The sequence below is a fragment of the Peromyscus maniculatus genome, chromosome 4 (assembly GCF_049852395.1).
Source record: "Peromyscus maniculatus bairdii isolate BWxNUB_F1_BW_parent chromosome 4, HU_Pman_BW_mat_3.1, whole genome shotgun sequence".
Taxonomy (NCBI): domain Eukaryota; kingdom Metazoa; phylum Chordata; class Mammalia; order Rodentia; family Cricetidae; genus Peromyscus; species Peromyscus maniculatus.
Genome location: NC_134855.1, coordinates 28,099,567 through 28,124,723, shown reverse-complemented (window position 1 = coordinate 28,124,723; position 25,157 = coordinate 28,099,567). Strand labels below are relative to the sequence as shown.

At 46.1% G+C, this 25,157-nt stretch overlaps 1 protein-coding gene across 3 annotated transcripts in view; it reads right to left on the bottom strand.

The window, feature by feature from the left end:
• Kif5c (kinesin family member 5C) overlaps positions 1-25,157 on the bottom strand; it is a 160,555-nt gene that overhangs the window by 38,762 nt on the left and 96,636 nt on the right. For all 3 annotated transcript variants that reach the window (XM_006974286.4, XM_042275271.2, XM_076569432.1), the window contains 5 exons: positions 17,020-17,192; positions 12,086-12,154; positions 9,745-9,951; positions 7,312-7,458; positions 3,854-4,042 (listed from right to left, as the gene is read on the bottom strand). In XM_006974286.4, coding sequence (XP_006974348.1) covers positions 3,854-4,042; positions 7,312-7,458; positions 9,745-9,951; positions 12,086-12,154; positions 17,020-17,192 — 785 coding nt within the window. The remainder of the gene's footprint in view (positions 1-3,853; positions 4,043-7,311; positions 7,459-9,744; positions 9,952-12,085; positions 12,155-17,019; positions 17,193-25,157) is intronic.

The window sequence follows — 25,157 nt, the reverse complement described above, 5'->3', positions numbered from 1 at the left end:
TGTCTCGTCCTTGTACTCTACAGCTTCAGTCTCCACACACACTGCATGCTATATCCCTGGTGCTTTCCACTCCTGTGGTATTGTGTCCCCCCAATATTGTGTATGCTAATAAACTTATCTGGGGTCAGAGACAGAGCAGCCACAATATTAAACATAAAGGATAGGCAGTGATAGCACACGCCTTTAATCCTAGCATTCCAGAGGCAGAAATCCATGTGTTCAAGGATACAGACAGGCATGGTGACTCATCACGCCTTTAATCCCAGAAAGCCAGCCTTTAATCCCAGGGAGTGATGGCAAAAACAGAAAGATATATATAAGGCGTGGAGACCAGAAACTAGAAGCATTTGGCCTGGTTAAGCATTCAGGCTTTTGAGCAGCAGTTCAGCTGAGACCCATTCTGGATGAGGACTCAGAGGCTTCCAGTCTGAGGAAACAAGACCAGCTGAGGATCCAATGAGGTGAGGTAGCTGTGGCTTGTTCTGGCTCTCTGATTTTCCAGTGTTCACCCCAATAACTGGCCTCGGGTTTGATTTTATTAGTAAGAACTTTTAAGATTCATGCTACACACTCCTTGTGGAGACCAAAGCCACCCTGGTTACCTTCCTCTGAAAGCTTCGTAGAATACCTGCCTAGCACGAGCAACGGCCTGGATTCAGTCTCCAGTACCATAAAGAGCAGGAGGATGTGTGTGTGAAGGAATTAGGAAACATCCAGGATTGAAGGCCTCTTTCTTTGAACAAGGACCTGTAGAAAAGCACGTCTGTTTTTCTTCTGTCCCTCAGACACCATGCCCCAACTCTGGTCATTAGACCTTGCATCTTACGGTTCCCCTCTCTGGTTCCCTCTCTGCCAGAACCCTTGACACACGCACTCGATGTCCCGGCTGGCTCCTTATCAGATCTCAGCATTTTCTCACAGTTCTTGCCTCTCTGTGATAGCATCCATTTTGTTTGCCCAGGAGGGTATACAGCAGATACTTAACACCAGTGGAGGGGTCAGGAAAGGGATGGGAGCTCAGTGGCTGAACAGGAATAGTGGTGGCTTCTGGACAGATGGAATATGCATACTGTCCCCCCCCCCCCAGAACTGGGGGCTCATGTTTAGGCAGAAAGACCCTGCAGAATGAATGGAATGAACGCCTCTGCAACTCAGTTGGAAAACATATAAGAACAGCTTTGGAGGAAGAAGGTATAACAAAGAAGAAAGAATTTCAGCAAGGAATGTTGTTAGGCTCCTTAAACCATATCAGAAAATGGGAAGCCATGGTTTCTGTTAGTATTAAACCTCTAGGAATTAGTGACTGAATCATTGGCTTTCTGTACACTAGAGCAGAGTATAAAACAGCCTCGTGGGAAGCTGTACTCACTGCCAACATACGAAGATTTTCCTAACTTAAATTTTCCCAACTCTCACATACCAGTCAGTGTCACTCTGAGGCTGGGACCCCACACTTGAGAGTGAGTGTTCTCCAACCTTCCTCTGGCTGTGCTCGCTCCAGTGAGCTGAGTTCACAGCCTACATCCACATGAGAGGACACTTAGAGCACTGCAGTTGTAGTGCCCGGTCCAGGAGCTCTGCAGGCTGCATTTTCAACTCTTCCTCCCTCACTTCCACAGGACACAGATAACCTGAGCTGAGGAATCATCGCCATGTGCAGGGTGAGGAGGGATGTGGACATAGGGCCACTTCGTCCAGCTGGACACAGAAAGTGCTGTCAGTCAGCCGTGGATGCTCTGCCTGTGGCTGACTTCAGCTCACAACTACTGCAGTACAAGTTCCCTCCCACTTCATGCCATGATCTCAAAGGTAACCTAAACTAGAGTTGAGCTGTACCTTTCTCTAATGCTTATCGTGTTCTCTCAAGTTTTATAAATTATAAAAATGTCTTGCTGCAAATAATAAAAGGTTCTTGTTGCTAATGACAATATAATCATAAAATATAGAGCAAATTTACAAAAAAGCAGTATGAATTTCACCCACAAACCATCCTGCCCTACAAATTAAGGCATATTTTACAAAGATATAAAATGGTATAGATATAACTCAATATTTTCATTTTAACTTAATTTTATATAATTAAACTTTCCAAAAGCCCAAGTTTTATGGATTTTTATAAGTTCTACATAATGTTCTTCCACATAACTTTATTATTTGTCTATCAACAGGTATTTGGGTAATATATTTTATGATAATGTAAAATAACAGTGCATTCAACAGTTTCCACATAAACTTTTAATATTTTAATAAGGAAATTATAACACCATATGAAATTTAAAAATTTCATCTCCATTACCAATTAAAAAAATAGAATACATAAAATTACTGGACCAAAGGACACTTCTGGGTTAGGGAGATGGGACAGAGGGAAGAAGTGTCTTCTGTACAAGAACGAGAACCTACATCTGGATGCCCAGAAGTCACAGAAAAGCTGAGAATGGTGGCAATTGCCTACCACCCCAGTTCTAAGGATGGGCAAAGACAGGTGGGTCTCAGGGGACTGGTGGCCAGCCATCTAGCCAAAACACAAGCACCAGGATTAATGTCACTAAGATATCCTGTCTCAAAAACCAGAGAAGGAAGAAATGGAGGAAGGTACCCAAAGTCAGCCTTTGGCCTCCACATGTGTGTATTACGTGAGCGCACGCGCACACTCAGGATACCTTTGGCCTCCACATGTATGTACACACACACACACACACACACACACACACACACACACACTCAGGATACTTACATTTTTTTCAGGTTCTTGTATTTCCAAAGTGCTTTCCAAAGGTGTTACTAAATTATATTTCACTGTGCCTATCAACTTTCCATCACATATCAGCACTGAATAACCCTTTAAATACTATTTTACTTAATAAAAAAAAAACCACAGAACCCATTTTAGACAGTTAGGTTGAAGCTGCTTCTATTACTGCATATGTTTAAGCCATGTCAGAATAGGATGTTCTTTTGTCTGCCTATTGGTACTGAGAGACATTCTAGGCCACACTGGTACCTGCTTCCTCAAATGACTCTGTCACATGGCAGTGAGCAGCACACACTGGCACCATCTCAGAAATCTCAAACCCAAACAGTGTGCTTACACATCCGTGTAGCCCAGAACTGCTCCACGGTCCTCTGAACTGCCTTCCTGAGATGAAAACACCACTCCAATGGGAAAAGAGCAGGCTTGCTAACTGGCCAATGAAACGCTCCCTGAGCTACAGGAACCAAGACACAAGCTTGGTTTATGTCCAGCTCCACCACTATGTATTTGGACAATATACTTAATCACAATCACATCTTTATTTGAAGAAAAAAAAAAGCAAGGATTAAAGTCTGCCTACAGAATTTTTTAAAGATCAAGCGAGAAAATGCACACAAAATTTTTAGTGCCATGTGTGCATGTGATAAACAATGAAACAGTTCCCGTCACTGCCATCGACAACAGCAGTTTCTATTCACACAACCTTTCCCTGTGCTAGGGAGTTACAGGTGTAGAAATGTCACTTTAACTGAGAGAAAACAGAAGAATCTTGAGGGATTTGGTAATTGACACAACAATATCTAGCCTTAAGGATAACCCTGGAGACCAGGCTTGGTAATACACACCGATCACCCATATTCAGCAGGGGGATGAGGGATGGGTCTGGGACAGGAGGATCATGAGTTCAAGGGCAATCTGAGCTACCAAGTGATGTTTTTATCTCAAAAAGACAAAAAGGTGTGGGTGGAATCACCTGAGTCATGCTCTCACCGACCTAGTGTCTTGACTCTCCCTAGTCCACACCACCAGCCACAAGCAGAGCATGGAGGGAACAGATCTCAACAGAGGAGTGTGAATGGGGAGGGATGGACAGCCCACCTGGGAGATCAACAGCTGGCAAGCTGCCAGCTCCCGTTCGCTGGCATTCATCTTCCTGTTGGAGTCCATCTGGGCGCTCTCCAGTTGCTTGCTCCGGTTCACAAGGGACTTGACCTCCGACTTCATCTTGCTAATGTACAGGCGCGCCATGGTGAACTCCTCTTCAATGACTCCATTCACATCTGCCAGCTGAGCACAGAAGGAAACATCAGCAATCCGAGGATCCCTTGAAACCTGACCATAGGTCCTTGAGACGCCCCTAGCTTTTTGGCAAAAAGTCTAATCGTAGGGAAAACTGAAAATAAACTCTACCAAGTCGATGTCAAGTCCTCAGAGACTGCATGAGAAAGTTCCCGTCAGAAACTACCACCCAACATACTCCTCAGTTATCTGTGCGCTTCATTATCATTGATTTGAGGATAGACAAGATGACACAGGAAGAAAAACTAGTGAAGAATTTCTTAAAGGAGAAAATTTCTCAGAAGCCTTACTCTGCATGACTGCAACAGTGTCCCCATAAGGGCCTTTAATCCCACTGCAGTGAAGCTCGCCCGGAATTTCAATTCTCCACACCCTCCACAGTGATGAGGTAGCCCAATGTCTCTATGTGCAATGGCTGAACTATAAAGGCTTTTTCCATAGACTTCAAACAAAACCTCTAACACCTGAGAAGGCACCGTTCATTCCAGCTTCTCATCGTGGTGACGGTTTCCCTGCTTGGCTACCTGCTGCTACCGATCTCTTTTTCTTTGACTTTTCACACCTACTTATTAAGATATCTAAGAACAAGCCTAAATCTATTGAGAAGCAATGATTCTAATGGAATTCCTGAATGATCTATCTCTGGTTTCTAAGTTTCAGAGCTCCACTGGAAGCAACAACAACAACAAACAAACAAACAACAAACAAAAAAAACAGAAATAAGGTATTTGGGATAGACTGAGATGCATGGCACACAAGCCAAGCCATGGAGAAAGTAGCTTTATGTGTACTATATTTGGCCACCAGATGGCAGCCTCGCACCTTGGGAAGACTTGTCCCAGCAGACTCCAGCCCAAGAATGCCAGCTTCTGCTGAAGGCAAAGACTCAAACTCCAGTGTCCTCTCAGCGCCCCCTCCCACCTCCTCATGTCATTACTGCTGTCATTAACTGGTCATTTTTTTTCCATGTATACATCTGAGAGCTAAGATATAAACGGTATTTAGTATGAGCCTTGAAGATTGGTAGCAAATATAAAGTACATAGTTCTGCAGGTCTGCACTGTGATTTTAACTTATTAGAATTAAAAAATACTTAACAGTGACTCCAACATAATTCTAAGCTAACAGCTAATCAGCTGTGACGCCCCTTCACAGAGGCCCTTGCTAGGCTTAAGTTGGGTTTGCGACTGCCTGGGATTTGCCTCCCAACATCCATCGCTCCTCACTCCAGCCCTCTCATGATACAACAGCATGGACACACTGAGTGGGAAACACTTCAGCCTTTATCACCGGGCCATCAGAGAACGAGGCCCTCTAAGAATTTCACCGTCTATAAGTGAGAGTCATCAATGAAGCTAACCAGGGCATCCAATGTCTGGAATCCAAAAATAATCTCCAAACACCCAGTGAGTATTTTAAAATACCCGACTTCTGGCAGGAAGGACCTTTCATGGCAAAGCGCAGACACACTTCGATTTCATTAGAGTTTTCATCAGCTCCATGTTAGAACTTCAGCATAAAAAGACCTCCCCTATTGCTGTCAGCAGCAACTCCCCATAAATCGGCTCCACCTGGTCCTGTGCAGCTTTTAATCAGCCCAGTGTCAGAAGTGCCTTGCTCAACACCAACATGTGGCTCAAAAACGTACCCCTCAGGCACAGAGTCACCAGGCCGGGACGGACCTGGCAGGCCTGCCCATGCTGCGCTATGGCTGTGCTCACTCACGGGGACTCATGAAACACTCAGCGGCCATCAAGGTACAAAGTCTCAGATGTTCAGCCTAGACCTGTGGCCCCTTCCGGTGGCTTTCTGTTCCCCCAGAGGGGACGTTTGCGGGGCTTCCCAGTGTTTAACCATTGCCAACACACTGAAGGGTCACTCAGTAAAGGTAACGTGCTGGCATTCAGGAGGTTCTGTTTTCAGGATTCGTGGGCAGCACGTTAAAGATCACCATTCCTCAACCGAGTGTCATCAACAAACACAAGAATTACTCCATCCGAGGTCCTTTGTCACTGGAAAGCTATGCTCATCAAAACTGTGGAACACTAGCATTCAGAGTGAGGGGCAGGCTTTGGGGGTCACCACCATCCTCAAAACACAACAGTACACCTCAAAAGTGTGAAGCTGACTTCATCTAATGTTTACCCCCCCAAAAAAGCTATTTTTGTAGTTATCTAACCTATTTTTTGGTTAATGACAACCTATATTGTGACCAATCATTGTCATTCTTGGCTGATAACATTCTTTTTCTCTTTTCCTTCTCTTCCCAGCTTTGAGACAACTTTAGACCACCCTCTATTTCCCCACCTCTCTCACGTCCTTGCCCTCAGGAGCACCAGCGTGCATAACTCCAGGATAGAAGGTCATTCATGGCAATCTTATTCTCCTGTGGGATGGTCCATAGGACCTACATCCGGCCGGCTACATCTCCTGGGACTTTCCGGCATATAGTTCCCTCCTGGATAAAAGTAGTCAGTGTTGCAGCCCACACTGCCCAGGATGTAGTCGAGTAAAGATGTGATGATCGGTGCCAAAGCAGTGATCTTGCTACACGAGGCAAACACGTAAACGATATGAAAGTGAAACAGGTCGAGGACAGCCAGCAAGGAAACAGAAAGGCTGGGTCCTCTGTCTTATTGAAGCCACTTCACCGAAACAAAATTTGTTTCTCTGACTTTAATAAGCCACGAGCCCCCTGGGGAATCTTGTTAAAAGGTGGTTTCTGCTTCAGTGTGTCTGAGGTAGGCCTCCAGTCTGTACAGCTAATTAGCCCCAGGTGATACAGGTCACACTGAATAACAAGGCTCCCGGCTTCTCCTGCTGCTGATAATTAAATGTGGTTTACTCCTAAAGCCGTCCTTAGCTGCCTATGACTTGCAGCTAGGAGCTGTCGTAATTCATGCTGCTTGGCTGGGGAACTCTCCCTGCATTGGGTTCTTAAGTAGGAGGCAACTGAGGCCTGGCCCAAAATTTCCCCCAGCTGAGCCCCCCCCTCCCTGTATGGGGACACTGCCAGTTAGGCTGAGGAAGAAACCAAGTCACGTAAGACCAACCAAGGCTAGAAGACACTCTCCAGATCTGAAGGGCAAATAAATGGCACCTCTCCTCCACCCCACAACCTTCATGCACCAGCTTTTTGCTTCCTGCCTTCAAGAATTTCCCAGCATGCCACACACAGAGCCCTGAGGCTTGGGTTGCCACCAAGTCCTGATCACAGCGCAGTCGGAGTAGGAACAGAGGACGGAAGCCCGGCTCACCGTCTTGACATCGTTGGTGCCGATGATTCCCCCTATCTCCCCCAGATCCTTCAGCAGCAGGTTCAGGATCTCCGTGGCCCTCTTCCTCTGGTGGTTGCTAAGCTCCTGGAGCTGACTCAGCTCTCTCTGTGTGGTTGTCAGAGTGGTCTGGAAAAACAAACCCAAGCACAAGTTACCAAGGAGGCGAGTGAATGTCCTACCTGCAGCCTGCAGAGCTCCACGGCCCATGCCAGACCCAACTCTTTGGTCATTCCTCTGATCTCAGGGCACGAGAACTCTGAAGGCCAACTGATGCTCGGCACTCAGTTCCCTGACAGAGGGACGTAATACGGAGATGTTACCTTGTAAGACCAGATATGTTTCAGCTGACAATATCCACGTCAGCAAAGTGAGTTATTAAAAATGAATCCAGGGCCTAGAAGATGGCGCAGCAGGTAAAGGCACGAACTGATGCCAGCAAACCGACCTCAGGCCTCCACCCATACGTAAAAGGTAATAAGGATTTTTAAATAACTAAAGGATTGGACTGACGGCTTAGTCAATAAGGTACTTGGGGCCTGAGACTATGTAGCAAAAATCTGGATCTGGTGGAGCACACTTGTTATCTCAGTGCTGGGAATGAGTCCTGTGGCTCACTGGGCAGCCAGTCTAGCATACTCGTAAGTTCCAGGAGACTGTCTCAGGAAACAAGACTGACAGCAGCCAGGAATGACGCCCCAGGCTGACCTCTGGCCTCCACATGCACACAACAGTGCAAAATGATGCCCTTGTGTTTGTAGTATTTAATCACATCTTCTAACTCACCAAGTGTCGATTCATTCCCTTTGTTCTAGTTCAAGGTGCCCAGTTCCATGCTCAAACAAAACTCTGCTGCCTGGGTCACTTCCAAATACCCTAACTAACGGGTCTGGAATCAACGGCCCAGACAAACATTAATAAGCCTAGAAAACAACTTAAAACATCTTCTAAGCCTCAGGGAAGGCAAATTAAACACTGTAATTTTTCAGAATTACTCAACTGCCATAGTACAGTTCCTTAACAAGCAGCAAAAATTCTATTTTCTCACCAAACTCCAGCAAATCAACCTTTTCTCCACTCCAGGTTGGTTACCATGAGAAGTAACGTGTTCTTAACTCAGAGCAACAGAATACCCCTCTTCCAGCACCTTGGCACTAACCCAGCCAAGACTGGAGCAAGTCTTGTCCTCCTGGAGCCTTGCAAGTCAATTCAAAGAGGCATTGGTACAACTCTCCCACCGCAGCTAGTCACTGCAATGTATTTAAAAAAATATGAAAGCAGTCTGATAATAGTTGTTTTGACACAAAATTAGAAGCATAGTGTGGAAAACCTTGCCTTGCTTGGAGAAGCAGAAAACACAAGTTATACAAACCCAGGGAGGCACAGCGCAGAAGTGGTGCAGGCGTCCTCCCTAAGTGAGTCTGCAGAGATTCAGGCCGCCAGTGCCAACTGTTGGTTTCACCTTATTTTCAACACCACAGGCACAGCTGTCCTTTCTCCAGGAAGCCACGAGGAAGGCCTACCATGCAGTAGGAAGTGGAGAGCAAACAGGACTTCCTGTCCACTCTACCACCAGCACGTTCCTCACCACCTGCTCTGTGTGCGCAGGACTGATGTCTCCACAAGGCAGTCTGGCACAGTCCAGGACACCAGGCCATTAGGCCGAGGCACCAAGAGCGGCAGGCTACGGCCACTCAACGTTACCACCCATCTCCAGGCAACAAAAAGCATGGCACAGCCACCTCACCAAATGCTCGCTGGTCCTGCTGGCCGCCACTGGTTCACCAAGTAAAAGCCACAGCATCTGTCTCTCTGGGAAGAACTGGAAACACAGCAATGCACTGGCTGCATGCGCATTAACAGGACCAGCTCACCTCTGGCCTCCCAAAGCTAGACCAAGGAGCTGGGGTGGGGGGGAGGGGCAATCTCAGTCACTAGGATGTAAACAATGGAATGCATAACGCATGTGCTCTTTCCTAACAATGCCTTGGTATTATTCACTGTTCATCATTACTATATCACACGCACATGTCCTTGCTCAGTGCTTTACATAAACGGCCACTAATACTCATGCCACTCAAGGAGCATATTATTGCCACTTTGATAGATAAAGCAATTAATATTCAAGATGTTTAAACATCTTGCCTGAGGTCAAAGAGTCATAAAGTCAAATTTTTCACTGAGCCTTATCTGCATCTGGAAACTCCATTCAACTATTTCCCGAAAGCATTCTTGCTGATGTTGTACGATTCCTGGGTGTAAAATAGCTGTGACAGGCAGTCTGTGGTGAAAGGACTGGTGGAGAGGCCTCGGGGAGCAATCTGATTCTTACAGCAAGCAAGCATTCAGCCAACTGCCTTCCTATATAACCCCGTCAACAAGGAAGTCCCGCCCCTTTAACACTATTGCTCCAACCGTTTTCTGGGCCAGCTCATCCGTCAGCTGCTCGTTGGCCCTGGTCTTGTCCTCCACTTCCTGTGACTTCTGGTCGTAATTGACAGCCAGTTCCTCCAGGGCCTGGAGGACTTCTTTCACCTCATCTTTGGCTGCCTCGTTTTCAATCTGGAGGCGCGTCAGCTCCTCTTGTATCTTCTCATAGTCTCTTCTTGTGGAAGCCAGAAGCTGGGGAAATGAGAGGGAATGGTGACTCCACTAATTAGATGTCAATGACCTGTGCTCTACCCACACGGAGCAACTTCAGAACGAGATACGAGGGAACAGGTTGGGAGCGCTCAGGTTGTCAGGAACTCTCACTGTAGGTTCCAGATGCTAAGTACGTTTTCAAACGTTATTCCAAAACTCTTTTCTCTTTTTTCCTTTTTAGCTTGAGAATTTTATGCTTAAGTCAAAGACTGAACTATACACAAACACACACACACACACACACACACACACACACACACGCACACACACGCACGCGTGCACATGCACACGCCATGGTGTAGAAAGCTTTTATGCAGTTAACAAAGATGGAAGAACCATTCCTAATGACTATGCTGACACTGGCAGAGCTTTTGAAAACAGTGCCGTGATTAATTCATTCTGTACAGAAGCTGATTTCAAAATCACCAAAAAGTATTTAAAAATGAAGTCACATTTCCTTAATGTGTTTCAGGAATGTATGGAAGACTATACCCCAAACACCAGCACGTGGTAAAATGAGCTCCTGGGCTTGTAGATGGTTTCTTTGGCTTTGTTCCCATTGTTATTTTCTGATTTCCCTAAAATGAACATTTATTTATTGCTTTGCAGGAAAAAAAAAAAAAGTTCAGGTTTGAACTGTAACAAAAGGAATTGATCGAAGGCAGCTGTCGCTCTCTTGGAAATGCAGAGAACAGCAAACATAAGCAAGTGCCTTCCACCATAGGTAAGACAGAAACCTGTTAAATATGGTTCTGGGACCCCAAAGGCACAGACTGTCTCCCTACACAATCACAACCACTACACTGTAAAGATGACAGGAACCAAAGAGGAAGGAGATGGCCACAGAGACGGTGATTTCCGGGTGTGGGTAACAGAGACTGGGGCGTCAGTTCCCGCCACCTGCCATCACCTCATCATAAGAGCCAGTCAACTGCCCTTTAGCAAGGAAGCCAAAAGATCTTAAAACACGAGAGAAAAGTACTTAGGCAATCTCAGCAAAAGAATGTCCAATTATCTGTGCTTCACAGATTAGCTGGATGTGCTTTGCTTGGGTGTATGTAAAACCCACGGCAAGACGGTGCGATAGAGACATTTACTGCAGAACTGAATGCCGGCAGGGGGCGGTTGAAAACACCTGGCCTCCTCCTCTTCAGTGGACCAAATGTATAGGCGCACAGCACTGAGGTCCCAGTTCACTTTCCCTCGCATGGTCTACATTTGGTTTGGTTTCCCCTGTAGGACAGCGGGAGAACATGGTCTATGCCAAAACATAAGCCAGATCTTCTCAATAGACAGGTTAGAGAGCCAGCTTAGGTATCCAACAATAGATGTCTAGGTAGAGTAAATGTGATAGGGAGATAGACTGGATGGGTGGATGGATGGATGGATGGATGGATGGATGGATGGATGGATGGATGGATGGATGGATGGATGGATGGGTAGGTGGATGGACAAATCAAAAGGTGGGTAGATAGATGACAGATGATTGATAGATACATACACAAAATGAAATTTTATTTAGTAATAAATAGGAGATTATTTCATTTGCAGGAAAAGAGCTGAGACATCATCACATTAAGAAAATTAGGCAGACTCAGGAAGACAAATATCACATACTTCTTGTCCTACATGGATTCTAGAGGGTTATCTTGGAAAAGGAAGTAGAAGAAAAGCAGGAGAGGAAGGTGAGTCAGGAGGGGAGAAGAGGGGATGAATACGATCAGAGTGCATTAGACTCGTGTATGAAAACATCATAGTGAAACCGTCCTCTTGATGAGGCCGCTCCTATGCAGAGGTGGAGTGTCCTAAAATAGCGGCGTGCTCCTCTGCCGGGGCTGAGCACGAACCACCCTCCGACTACCAGGAGAGAGGTGTCTGCCCTCCCAGGGCTAAGTGTAGCACAGAGCAACTCCCTAGGCCTCAGAGGACTACAAAGCCACACATTTGTTTTCTGTGCACAGCCACAATCAACCTTTAGTGGACATTGGTAGGAGATCTCCACATGCTTGGAGGTTTTTAAAACGTTATTTGTAAATTGTATTTCTAGGATCACATTAACAACAAAAATTAACTAAAAAAATTTGCAAAAAAAAGAATTGATTTCATTCTTTACCTCATCCTGATCCAACATCTGTTGCTTTAGTTTTTCAGCCAGCTGGCTCTGCTGGTTAATTTCATCATCCTGAAATGAAACATCATGTTTAATTGGGGGTTAGTTATGTCAGTTTTGATACCCTGGCTTCCCTTCCAGAATCAGACACCAAGAGGCCAGTCCTAAGTTCACTCATTAGATTGGGAGGGGCGGGTAGAGCTGGAGACAATTCCAGGAGCTTATTGATTGGTGTATTTCTCATGCAGCTTTCTTTCTGGAAAATGTAGTATCTACAAAGCGAACCCAAATCCTGTCCATCCAGAAATCAGAGGTCTGGTACTTGGGAACTGAAAGGGACTCCAAATACATCCTTCCCCAAACAAAGATGTTAACAATGTCAACAGAATGGACTGTCAAGCAAATCTGTGACCAGGAATGATGCCAAGTGACAGAAAGGACGGACCACTATTTCCATACCATTTCTGTTTACTTAGCGTAGCAAAAGTAGTTCTTATGTGGAGTTTTCTCTTTGGTATCAATCGACAGCCCTCTTGATTGGCAATCAAGAGTCTTGTCAATGTAAAGACAAAACAAGCAAACAAACCCTGCAACCAGCTGGGTGTGCACACTGGAATGCCTCTTTCCAAGTTGCTACTGAAGTGGGAAAGACAGCAGCTCTCTTCGCAGCCACTAGGTGTCGCTGCTGAGATAGCAAGAATGCACTGCAGGCCTCCCCAGCAGCAGGCCATCTCTAAGGGAGAGGCGGCAGGCTTGACACCTCACCGCTGTGGAAGAACGGGGCCCTACGGCTCTGCTTTCATGATTTCAAATGAAATTTTAAGTTCCGTCTGTGAAAAGCGACAGTGGGGCTTCAGGCCCCCCTATCCTTCGTTTATACCAGAAGTGCTGTTTGCTGACCTGTCTCAGGATGCACACCAAGCAGTCAGATCCGGGTCAGTGTACTCCACTGCCTGTGCCAGGCTCTGCTTCAGGGTTTTCCCCACTAAAAACCCCTCTCTTGCACTCTAGATCGGTTTCCGAGGCGAGGCGAGAGGGACGGGTGACAGGCCCTGGTCACAGATCCACTCTTCACCCACAGCACGTTTGGTGGCCTCTAGGCCAGCTGGCATGTGGTGAGCGGATGTCGTAGCCAGTGCCCTCCAAGGAGCACCAGCACCCTCGAGTCCATGGCATAGGCTCTGACCATCCTTATCCTGTGCCTTGGTCTTTCCCTACACACTTGATTCCACTGCTCTGCTCTGAAAGCGCATTCTCACTGAACGTTACACACCAATGTTCCTTCCATGGTTGTATAAAATATTGATGATTTTCCTCCCAACTCAGAGTTCTGGCAGAAGAATCAGAGATTGACGGCGCAGCGAGACTGCCAAGAGTGGGAGCTTCCGCCGCTCACTCACTATTTTGTAGGACAGGTTTTTCTTCACCGTCACACGCTTAGCATGTCAGTTACGAGGATCAATTTTGTGTTTTTGTTCCTCAGCACAAGAAGAGTAAACAGCTTAACATAAAAGACCCAGGAAGTTCAGCCTCAGGAGCACTATCTCATCTCTCCCCCAAGGCAAAATAATAATAATAATAATAATAAAACCCTGCCCCCAAGTGACAGAAATAAAAAGGGATGGGTGAGGTACCTTGCATTCTCACACTGCACTCTTGGCAAAAGCCTGAAGATGCGGCCTTCCTCCCTGACAGGTGATAAGCTGAGATGTGATGGGGGGAAAAAGGCCCAGCCCCATCCGGGAAGAATGAAAACAGGATTCCATCAGAGAGCAAATCGGCATTCGAGCCCTTTCCCAAAGTAGATTTGCCCTTTATGGAAGTACCTTCCTAAGGATTTAGTGTTGTCTGTTCTGATTTCATTTTAATTTCCTAAGCCTTTCTGAAAAAGGTGCGCTGTACTTTCTGCATGCCAAGTGTATCTCTTAGGACATGTTTAAGCATGCTCACACTGAGATAACAGATTTCAAAGCACTTTTCAGAAATTAATTTTGTAGGTGGATTTTCTTATACATGGAATAATACAGTCACCTCAGTTGTCAAAAGGTCACTGGTCACCTTTAGTTCTGGAGATGTTTTTGCTACACAGTAATTAGTACAGTATGTAATCAACTTACCACTCATAAATTAACTGCCTCCAAGGAGAGACAGGGCCAACACCAATATTTCAATGCTACTGACACTCCTCTGACGTCCCCATATGATGTGGCTTTTCCATCAAGCAAAGAGAACACACAGAAGAGACTAACGATGGACCTAGCAGTTACAGTATACTGTTACATACTGAAGATTTTGGTCCCCATTGACATCTGTGAGCCCTGAGTTGCAGATGAGAATAGCAGACAGGCAAGCAGGACATCTCCCCTGGGCCTCTCATCATTAAGTCACGGGTCTACTACAAAATGCATGTTTTTCCACCAGGCAGCTGGATCTTGGGGTACATCTGTCCTCAGACCCATGAGGAAGAGCACAGAGGGTTTTGGAGAAATTGTGTAATCTTTCTCCTACTGTGTTCTAAAGCGATTCAGTAAGGATGACCAGTTCCTTGGTTAAAGGTCTAAGGTCAAAATGAAATGGGTGTGGGGCTCAAGGTCAAGAGCTATGAAAACTCATTCCTGCTCTGCCACCAATGGGCTGTGAAAAGCTAAGGAAGACACATGTCACTACCCAGGCTAACATATCACCTCATTCCAGATACTTTCAGTTCTACCATTCAATAATCCAAGAAGACACTATGTCCCAACTCAGACATTCTCCAAGTATGTCAACACCTAAACCATCAGAAGCATGGGGCTATCCTTTGGAGTCTTTGAGAGGCCACATAAGAATAGCAGCTGGTGGAACATAACCAAGCAGCTCACAGTTAACAGTGGACCATGAGCTTTGATGCCCTCCAGGGCATCACCTCTGTGCTCTGTTCTTTCCCACATCTCTCAGCATCACAGAACCAATTCTGACCCACCCTCCAAGAATCTGTAGATGTGGACATCTGTGAGGAGAGGAAGGGATCACATGTGGTTTTCTTCACTATTTAAAACAATTAACAGTTCTTTGGAGAAATCACATAGTTTGCATAAACTTTTAACTTACTATTGATCTCCTTTTGCATTGAGGACTTGAGTATAATACCCACATAAAATAAAGGGGAACAGTACACCCAGAGCTGGAAAGGCCAAGTACCCAATTCTCATGAGTATGGATATTTTGTGTGATGTGTTTTTGGGAAGATAGGATGACTCTTCTTTAATCTTTGGGTATCATATAACTCCCAGAACCACAAACAAGAAGATGGAGCATCCTCAAGGCAACCAGTCACATTCAGCTTGCAAAGGTGACACCAGACTCTGGGCTTTACCCCAAAGACAGGGCCCTGTAAGATTAATGGTGATGTTCCCAGAACAAAGCTATTCCATCCAGGCCAGAGGTATTACATCCATGACACCTGAGCCGAACCACCACAGAAAAGATTAAACCAGACTGACAATATCAGCAACCTTGATGAAATAAACTGAAAGAGCTTAGGATATCCCACAGGCAATTTGCCGGATCACATGACATGCTGATTTAATTTCTGTGTCTCTGGGATTCCTAACTGGACCTTTACTGGGGAAGAATGATACATGCTGTTCAAGGAGTCTTTTTTGTTATTCTAACCTTTGCAGTTACATGACTACCGGAGCCCTAAAAAGTTTGTCCTAGGATTAAGCATCCCCAATTAGCATGGCCAAACTACATCATTCAACAGTCTGCCTCTGAAAAGGGCTTCAGAGTAGAAAGGCCATCCATTTTTAATGTGATTAGGTCCGAAGCTCAGGGCCTTAAAGCCACGTAACTAAAGTCACACTTGAGTCTTCGGGGTCACCTACCTTGTCCCAGGCTGGGGCTACTGTTGACTTTTCCAAGAAGGAAAGGAGAGGCACAGAATAGGAGGGAAGAGACAAACACACCCATGCACACTCACATAGCCCTACTCTCCTGTAGTAATCCACCCAGAGAGATTTCTAGAAGCGAGGACTTGTCTGTCTAGACCACCCCCACCCCCAACTCCCTGGTTCTTCTAATCAAACTTCCACCGCAATCAAACTAGAAAACAGGAATCAGGAAGGTAGGCACCCATAGTTGTCTCCAGGGGGCTTGGTGGCTGCGCCTGCCCCTTCCATCTTTGTGCCAGGGGGAAGACAGTCAGTATCTGGCTAAGATATAGAACGGGCATGCAGAAGCTGCTTTTGTTAGAGAACACTGACCCCACAAAGCCAAGGCAAAGCACGATAAAAGCCTATCATCTCCATCTTCTTCTGTATCTCTCTTTATGCTGGTCATCTGATTAATCCTGCATATATAAGCATATGAATCACTCAGGAAGTGTTTGTCTAAAAATCTGTGCTACCTAACCTATCTCATGCCCCTTCCAGGCTGAAGGCACAAATATAAGAGTAACTGAGGCATTCTGCAGTAGGTTTTTCCAGTGATCTGTCCCAGACCCCCTCAAAGGAACCTGAACGCCTGCAGTCACTAACCTAAACCTGCAGTGCCCTTGGATTCTAGGAATGGCAGAGCCTTGCAGACATGTTACGACATGCTGAGATCAGTCTTCAAATGAGAGCTCTCAGCTCCGAGGAACTGACTTGTCCCCACAAGCAATATTTCTTGTAAGCATCCTGCAGAACCACAACTGAGACAGTGGCCACATCTTGACCAGGACTGCTTCATTATGCACACTTTTTACCTCCTGCCCCAATGCCTCCCACGGTCAGACCTGAAGAAGGAGGTGGGGTCGTGGAATCCCTTATGTTTTCTTCTCACTGATGTGGCAACACTGGTCGAATCTTCCACTTATCTCTTTGCCATTAAGAGATAACATGACTTATCTCTTTAACTGGGGCCGGGCTGCGTCTTTGGGGCCCACAGAGACAGAGCTCTTGCCCTGAACCACAGACCTTATCATCTAGCTGTCGGTACAGACTGGAGATCTCCTCGTCATACTTCTCCTTCTCAGCAGAGATGCCGACCACAACAGGCGTGATGTTGTCCAGGATGGGTGTGTTGTCGCAGGGCTCCAGGGTCTTCTGGTCCTTGGCGCTGATCTGTTCATCCTCAGGCACAGCTTCCCCTGAGAAAACACAGCAAGTGGGGTGCTGAGGACTAAAGACATCAAGCATGCAACCCTCCAGGAAGAGTTCTAAAAATAGCCACCCTCGTGACCAACACAACACAGGAGACATAATAAAGAGTCCTTGTGTGGAGCTAACGTCTGTTCTTTCTATTTGGGAAGGAAGGTGGAGCTAATGGACCAAGGCTGGACCAAGGATGCATGGCAGAAATCAAACGGCTCCCCGGGTCACAGTGCTGGTGACTGAGCCAACCCCGGCACTGCCTGGGAGCTGCTGCACACATTCTCCTTTTGTGGAGAAATATGCTAGCGCTTACTAGAATCATATTCTCTCTAGTCACTGATTCAAAGGGAGACAGACCTCTGAGGCATCCTAATTACCAATTAATTATGTTACTGTGTCATTAGTCGAAACAGCCAAAGCAAGGAACACAGTGCCACTGTTTAACTAGAACGCTGGGGGCCCCCAGTCCTGCCAATCCAAGACTCTCTGGAGCCGGGGGGAGGAAGTCAGGGCAGCTTCAACTCGAGGACCATACCTGCCATGTGCAATCACTCTTTCCCACCGCCACACTCCCCCTCGGGAAGCCCGAATTAATTGGCTCTGCTGGAGAGTTCAAATAGAATAATTTCTTGTGATGTCAGGTAGTCCCAGGGAAAAAAAAGAAAAGAAAAGATAGCCAATCTAGAATCTACACACCACTCGTCAGCCTGCCGAGCGGGGTCTGCTGGGCCTTCAAAGGAAGCGCTGCTCAATTTGGCAACGCAAATGGAGGAAAAGGCACAGATCCCAAGCTGGCCATGGGCTGGCCCAGCAGGAAAATCATCATGCAAAGAGAGAACGCAGGAAACAGATCCCATGGAAACCACACAGCCGGACTCCTTCAACTGCCTTCTGGGAAAGCAAACCTACACCAAACGCGCTTCACCACCACAGTGTTTACCAGCAATGCCAGCCCCTGAGCATCAGGACAGCCTAGGTCCCACTCGGCCTCTCAGTCCACATCATCCATTCTGCAAAGATTTCCTCGGAAACCTGCCCTGAGCCAAAACTGGGAACAGAGACAGAAGAATGGAGATCTTAATCTGTACTTTCATGAACGGTATATTTCATGCCTCAAGGAACCCACCTGAACACAGTGCACATTATCTCGGGATAAACAAAACACTGGGACGCCCTGGCTTTTGCTGCCTGTGTGCAGGCTTCCGTGGAGATAAAGCTAACGTCAATTATTTCACGTATCTATCAGTTCCATCTGAAGCAGCAACGTGAAGCAAACTCTGGACAATTCACGTTTCACTGCCTGTGAAACTAAGCCTCCCTACCTTCCGCTTCCAACTGGACTATAGACTACATGTATGCTTTTTTTCCGAAATCACTGATTTGAAATAAAACTAGAAGATCATGGTGGCCTTTGGGCTGAACCTAGACCAAATCGGTGTATGGCCAAGCTCCAATTCCTGGTTTAAAATGTTCATCAACAATCTGAGGGTGTGGAATGGATTTCATTCTATTAAAGAACCTATGTTCTCACTAGCCTGTTAAGTCCAGGGGTTATCAGAGTGGCAAGATAGAGGAGTGGATGGATGAAAGTAGATGAGTGCGTGAGTGGATGGATGAAGATGCGCACCATTTCTAACCACAGAGATAATTGAGCATACACCCTCAGACAATTCAGGCACTGGACAGCATATATTAGAACTGTGTAAAGCCTCTTCCTCCTTTCCAATTCTGTTCCCCCGACGGAATCTGCCAATGATACTCTGGCATTTGTCAAAGTCCTGCCTATGGTTAGGTTTTGGATTTTTCAGGAATAGCTTGTAAAATTTGAAAAACACAGCAATCCAGTGCACTCTGAGTTTAACCTTCCTGCTTCAACATGCTGAAGGTAAAATTCTTATCTTAACCGACCCAGAAACCAGCCAACCATGACCATATTATCCACAGACTTGCTCACTGCAGGGAAAGAGATAAGATCCACAAACATCTGGAAGAGATGCATTCCCTGTGTGCTTTGGTTCCAAATGGCTGGACAGGCAGTGATATCTGGAGCCTAGGCAAACTGATGGCTGCCCACTGGCTTTTTGTTCTGTTTTGTTTGTTTTAATTCATCTGGGCAGGCAGGGACCAGGGATTAACTCCTGTGACCTACAAGTGACCTGCTCAAACCAAAAGTCACAGATCTGATTCCCCTAAAACTTTCTTCTTCTGTTGTCTACAGATGACAGCGTCACCTAGAGGTAGGTGATGTCCCAGAGGTCCAGCAAGCTGACGATGCTGCTCTGGACCCCCTGAAAATGATCAACAGACTGTCATAAACATCTCCAGGGCTGCAACACGATCCTGAAGCCACACTCCATGTTTTCACAAGTCTAACTAATGCCAGGCCCACAGTCTGCTTAGCCTCTTCTTTTGCTAAGGAGAAGAGAAAACAACACTGCACTCATCCCAGAACTGCTCTAAAGACAGTAGATGTCACAAGCACGGCCGGTATCAACAGTCTCAAGTACCACCACTTCCGCCTTCTGCTCCCTGGCACACGGGCAACTTCAGATGCTTGGCAGCTCAATTATTATTATTTTTTTTTACTTATTCCTTATTGTGAAATAATTTTTCTAGTATATTAAAATGTACCTGTATGGCCAGTGCTCTTTTAAAAATTAAAACACCAGTTATGCAAGTCCATTTCAGGGTTATTTTTATCATTATTAGAACCGTATTTGAAACCCACAGCAGTCTTTCGGGTTTCTCATGAGCCTTTCCCTGGATCAACGCGTCAACACCTCTCCCACAAAGCTACATGTAAACAGCAAGCTCTCTCCAGTTCATATTCTAAAGGTCAGGCAGGCATTATTTTTTGCAGGAGCTGAACAAGGCAGCCACACGCAGAAGCAGCACAGCTCCTTCCTGCCCAGAGAGGAACCAGAGGGTTTCCAAACACCGTCGCCCTTCAAAGAACCGGGGGAATGACTTCCAGAAGCGACCCTGGTAACTACGATGTCTGGGGACTGTAAATTCCCAACACCGTGCAAGAGCTGACACCAGGCAATCTGTCTCCATGGCAATCTCACCGTGTTAATCGAGAATATTCCCTGCACTGCAGTGTACTCCACAAGATGATTATGGAATAACTGATTGTAAGCGAGAGGAGAGCTGTGAGCTAACCCTGGAGGAATAATGCCCTGCAATCAGCTGGGGAGAAAGACCACCAAGTGAAAACAGATTTCTTCTAGTCCAGCCCAGAGGCTTGTACCTGCTGTCTACAGAAGAGCTTATAACCTTGGAAAACGTCTGCTTTTCTCAGCTAAAAGGCCTCCCTTCTTTAAATAGGCATCCTGGCATTTACTATTGTCAGCTGTAATTACCTTTAAGGACTAAAAAGATTTGTGTTTACACAGGAGCATTCACTCGGAGCATACCTATAAGGCTTGCAGAACCTTCTAATTATAAAATGAAAACCCCTAGAGAGCATAAATAACGTTGCTGCAAAAATGGAAATCCATCAATTTCGATGGATGAGAAGGGCCGACTAACAAGAACAACAACAAATCTCATTAGGTCTATTAGTTAAAAATTCTAAAATGGGTTTATTTGGTTCCTTTTTTTCTTTAGGAATGCCATTAGAGTGCCAGGAAATCATTAAAATTTCACACATGAAATAGCAACAAGCTAGTTATTCTTTTCCTAAGTTGAGTCCCTGAAGCCTCTGAAAAACACAGAGAGGTAATTGCATTTTCTCAGCCACTCCAGGGCAGAGATTTGCAGGGCACTCACAGCTTCCACCAGAAACCACCGTCGATCTGGCAAACGAGGTGTTTTGTTTTAATACCAATTAAACAGGCCTAGTGGTACACCTAATGGTAAGTAAGCAATTTCTGTATCGAAGACACTATAAGGAAATCTTTAAGTTGCCAGATGGGCAAGAGCAGCTGGCTACAAGATGTCATTATATAAATGTGAAGTTTAAAAAAAAAATCATTCTTTTATGAGACTGTTTTGCATACAAATAGCATCCTTCCCCCTTGTTCCTAAAAATACTGTAAGCAGCTTCTGACGTCCCCTAATCCCGTCTAGCACAATTCTCTAATGTACGGGCTAACCAGATCCTGAACCTCCTTTACATTCATGACCTTTGGAATAGGCCACGTGGTTTGCTGAGCAGTCGGTATTCCTATTAGTTTAGCTGTGCTCTCAAAGGAAAAGGAAGACCTAAGCAAATTAGACGTCTTGACTGAAATGCTAATTCCTGCGAGCTCACACCTATGAATCCAAGAGTGGACCGGCATCTCCCACAGACTTAATGCTGAAAGAGCAATCTCAACAGGCAGAGTGGTCCACTCCTGAAACTCCAGCCCTCGGCAAGCTAAGGCAGGAAGGAGGATCAAAGGTCAAAGCCAGCCTGGGCAACACATCCTGCCTCAAGAAAGCCAAACAAAAGAAAGCATTTACTAGCATGGTTTCCATAGTCAACATAAATAGAAACCTCTCTTCTCATTTTGTACCTAGTTATTCAACAGGAGAGATGGTAGACACACCAGAGTCTTTCCCAGCTAGCCTGAACCTGGCCTTCCGGGTCTTTGTTTCTGACCTGGACCGCTGTAAAAATTTCGGTTTAGGAGCCAACAATACGGTTTAGCAGGTAAATGTAGCTGCTGCCAAGTCTTATCACCCGAGGTCAGTCCCGGGGACCCAGGAGAAGAGAACCAACCCCTGAAAGTTGTCCTCTGTTATGTGAAGTGTGGCCTGTACACACTTACCTGCAAATGTACACACACACACACACACACACACACACACACACACAGAGAGAGAGAGAGAGAGAGAGAGAGAGAGAGAGAGAGAGAGAGAGAGAGAGAGAGAGAGAGAGAATGAATAAATAAATGTAATTTTCAAGTTTGGCAATAATAATTAGTGGAAAAAGCCAGCCATGAATTTGGAGAAGAGCAGGGAGGGTACATGGGAGGGTTTGGAGGGAGGAAACGGACGGTAGAAAAGCTGTAATAAAAATAAAAAATGTTTCAATTTTAATTTGGGGGTTTTGTTTGTTTGATTGATGTTCCCTTTTTTTTCTTTCCTAGAAATTACATTTTTATTCACTTATCCATGATTTTAAAAAGAAAAGACGATAAGGGAGGTGAGGCTAGACAAAAACAGCTTCCTGTTGTCTTTGGCGACTCCTTTGGAGGCAGGGTCTGTCTGGCCCGCGCTCCCTTTAACTTGGGATCTTCCCGCCTCTTCCTCTAGAAGGCTGGAAGACGAGCTAGGATGATGAGCTGCAGGTGTGAGCTACAATGCTGCCACTCGGTGTCTTTCACAAATTACATTTGCGTATTGACTTAGTGTGTGTCCAGACACATACACGCAGGTCACGGCATACATGTGGAGGTGGATCACAGCCTTTCACCTCAGGGACCAAGCTCAGGCTTTCTCACACAGTCAAAACACCCTGTCTTTCCCAGACGAGGCCACCCAAAGCATGTTGCCCCCACTTCTGTCCTGGTCCTCCCAGTCTCCAAATGACATGGGAAACAAACCCCTGGCAAGGGTCTGTCCTTCTGTTGTTCACACTTCAGCCTTGTGTTAGGACACTTTTCAGAGTCTGTGAAAATATAATATTCTCTATATTCTTCCCAGGCTTTCTTTGTGTGTAAGCTGGGCAGGGTCTGTCACTGCTGCTACTTGCTACCTGAGGACAATAGCTGGTTCATTGAAGATTGAAGCCATGGCAGCGAGGTGGCTCTCTCTCACCCTTAAAAACAAAAAGCCGGGCCACAGTGGCACATTCCTTTGATCCCAGCACTTGAGAGGCAGAGCCAGGTAGATCTCTGTGCGTTCGAGGCCAGCCTGGTCTACAGAGCGAGATCCAGGACAGGTACCAAAACTACACAGAGAAACCCTGTCTCGGAGAAAAGAAAAAAAAAAAATCAACAACAACAAAAAAGGTGTGACCAGGCAGTGGTGGCGCACACCTTTGATCCCAGCACTCAGGAGGCAAAGGCTGGTGGATCTCTGAGGTCCAGACCAGCCTGGGCCACACAGAGAAATCCTGTCTCAAAAAAAACCATAACAACAAAACAACAAAACAGAAGGTGTGGCCTCTCCTCAGGTCCCTCTGCATGTCTACAGAGCTGGCATCCGTCACTGGCAACGCCAAAAAGAACTAGGCTTGCAGAGTACATGCTCCAAGTCACAGGTTCTCCTTTGAGAACCAAGGCGGTTCCAACCGTGTATGCAGGGGAGAGCCGCACAGCCTGCAGTACTAAAGGGGCGGCCATCTGAGTCACCTGGAGCTATGACAAAGACGGGGTCTTCTGCGTGACAGAAACAGTTCTCATAATTTGGGAAGTGGAAGTCTGAGGTCATAGTGGCAACACAGCCCTGTTCTTGGATGGGGTGTGGGGAGCTCTTCTGGGTTTGCAGAAGTCTTCTCTTGCTGCACAGTCTCATGGGAATCACATAAAGGCAATAATCCCCAAGAAATAACCACCTCCTGTGCTGACTAGTTTTATGTCAACTTGATACAGACTGTTGTCAAATGAGAAATGAGAAAACCTCAATCGAGAAAAGTCTCCATAAGACTGGGCTTCAGACAAGCCTATAGGGCATTTTCTTAATTAGTAATCAATGTGGGAGAGCTGAGCCCACTCAGGGTGGGCCACCTTTGGGCTGGTGGTCCTGGGTTGTATAAGAAAGCAGGCTGAGCAAGTCATGGGGCGTAAGCTAATAAGCAGCACCCCTCCATGGCCTCTGCATTAGTTCCTGCCCTTGTATGAGTTCCTGCCCTGACTTCCTTCAGTAATGAACTACAATGTGGAAGTGTAAACCTAATAAACCCTTTCCTTCCTAAGCAGCTTTGAGTTATGGTGTTTCATCATAACTAAAAATCCTAACTAGGACAGCTTCCAAAGAAACCACCTCCTAGTACCATCACCTCAGGAATTGTGATTTCAACATGTGCTTTGGAGGGAACACAAACTTGCAATGTACACTGTCAATCAAGCTTCAAAGGTTGGAAATTGGTCCAGGTGGAGGTAGGAGGGGGTCAGACACAAGGCCACAGGCTGTGGGGGTCCGTCCATCTCTACTTCCTCTCTTCTTCCACCTGTCAACTATAGGGCCTCGCCTCTCCCTATGCCCTCATCTATGGCCAAAAGATCAGTAATGCTCGACCTCCCCTCTTCAGCTCAGGAGTCCCTGAACTCCAGACCTATGCCTTACTTTCCCCAAATTATGGAGCTTAAGGGTTTATGTAGGATCTCACCAAAAGATACAGGAAATCGGACTTTTTAAAGATTAGCAATGTGGATGAAGTGGGATGTGTTAAAGCGATGGCACATGCAGAGGCCAAGAATGGGACACAGGACCCCAAAGAAATGCTAGGTATGCAGGAAATCAGGCCAGTGAGGCAGGGCAGATTCCACGGGGTAGCACTGGATGTGGGAGGAAGGTCTGGACTGCAAGAGTCAGGCAAGAGATAGGAAATGATTAGAATAACCAGGTTATTGCCCAACTCAGAATGCTTCTAAGGCCATGAGCTAACCCTTCACCAAGAGCTTTACTAAATGGCCCAGTCATCCCTCAGGGAACTGACCCAAAAGGATTCCAGAAATATAGCAACGCTTCCCAGAGCCTCTCCCAGCTCGCTTTCTACACTTGCCACTTTTCGGCCCCTGCCAATCTGCGTGGCATCATCACCCAGCACAGGTGCTGAGTTATTCAATTATTCCAGCAGCTTTGGAAACACATGTGTAGCTAGAAACGCTTCCGAAAAGAGGAAAATCCTCTTATTTAGGCTACTAGGTCAATTTTTGATCCTCTCTGGGAGTCTTGTTGGCCACGTAACTGCTTTTCAATTAAATAAGCAGCTCACTGACGCTGGCTCCTGACTAGCAAGATGTAGCAGCAAATACCGTCACCAACAATAGGCTTCCAGCTCTCTGCGAAGTGGCAAAGTGCAGTTGCAA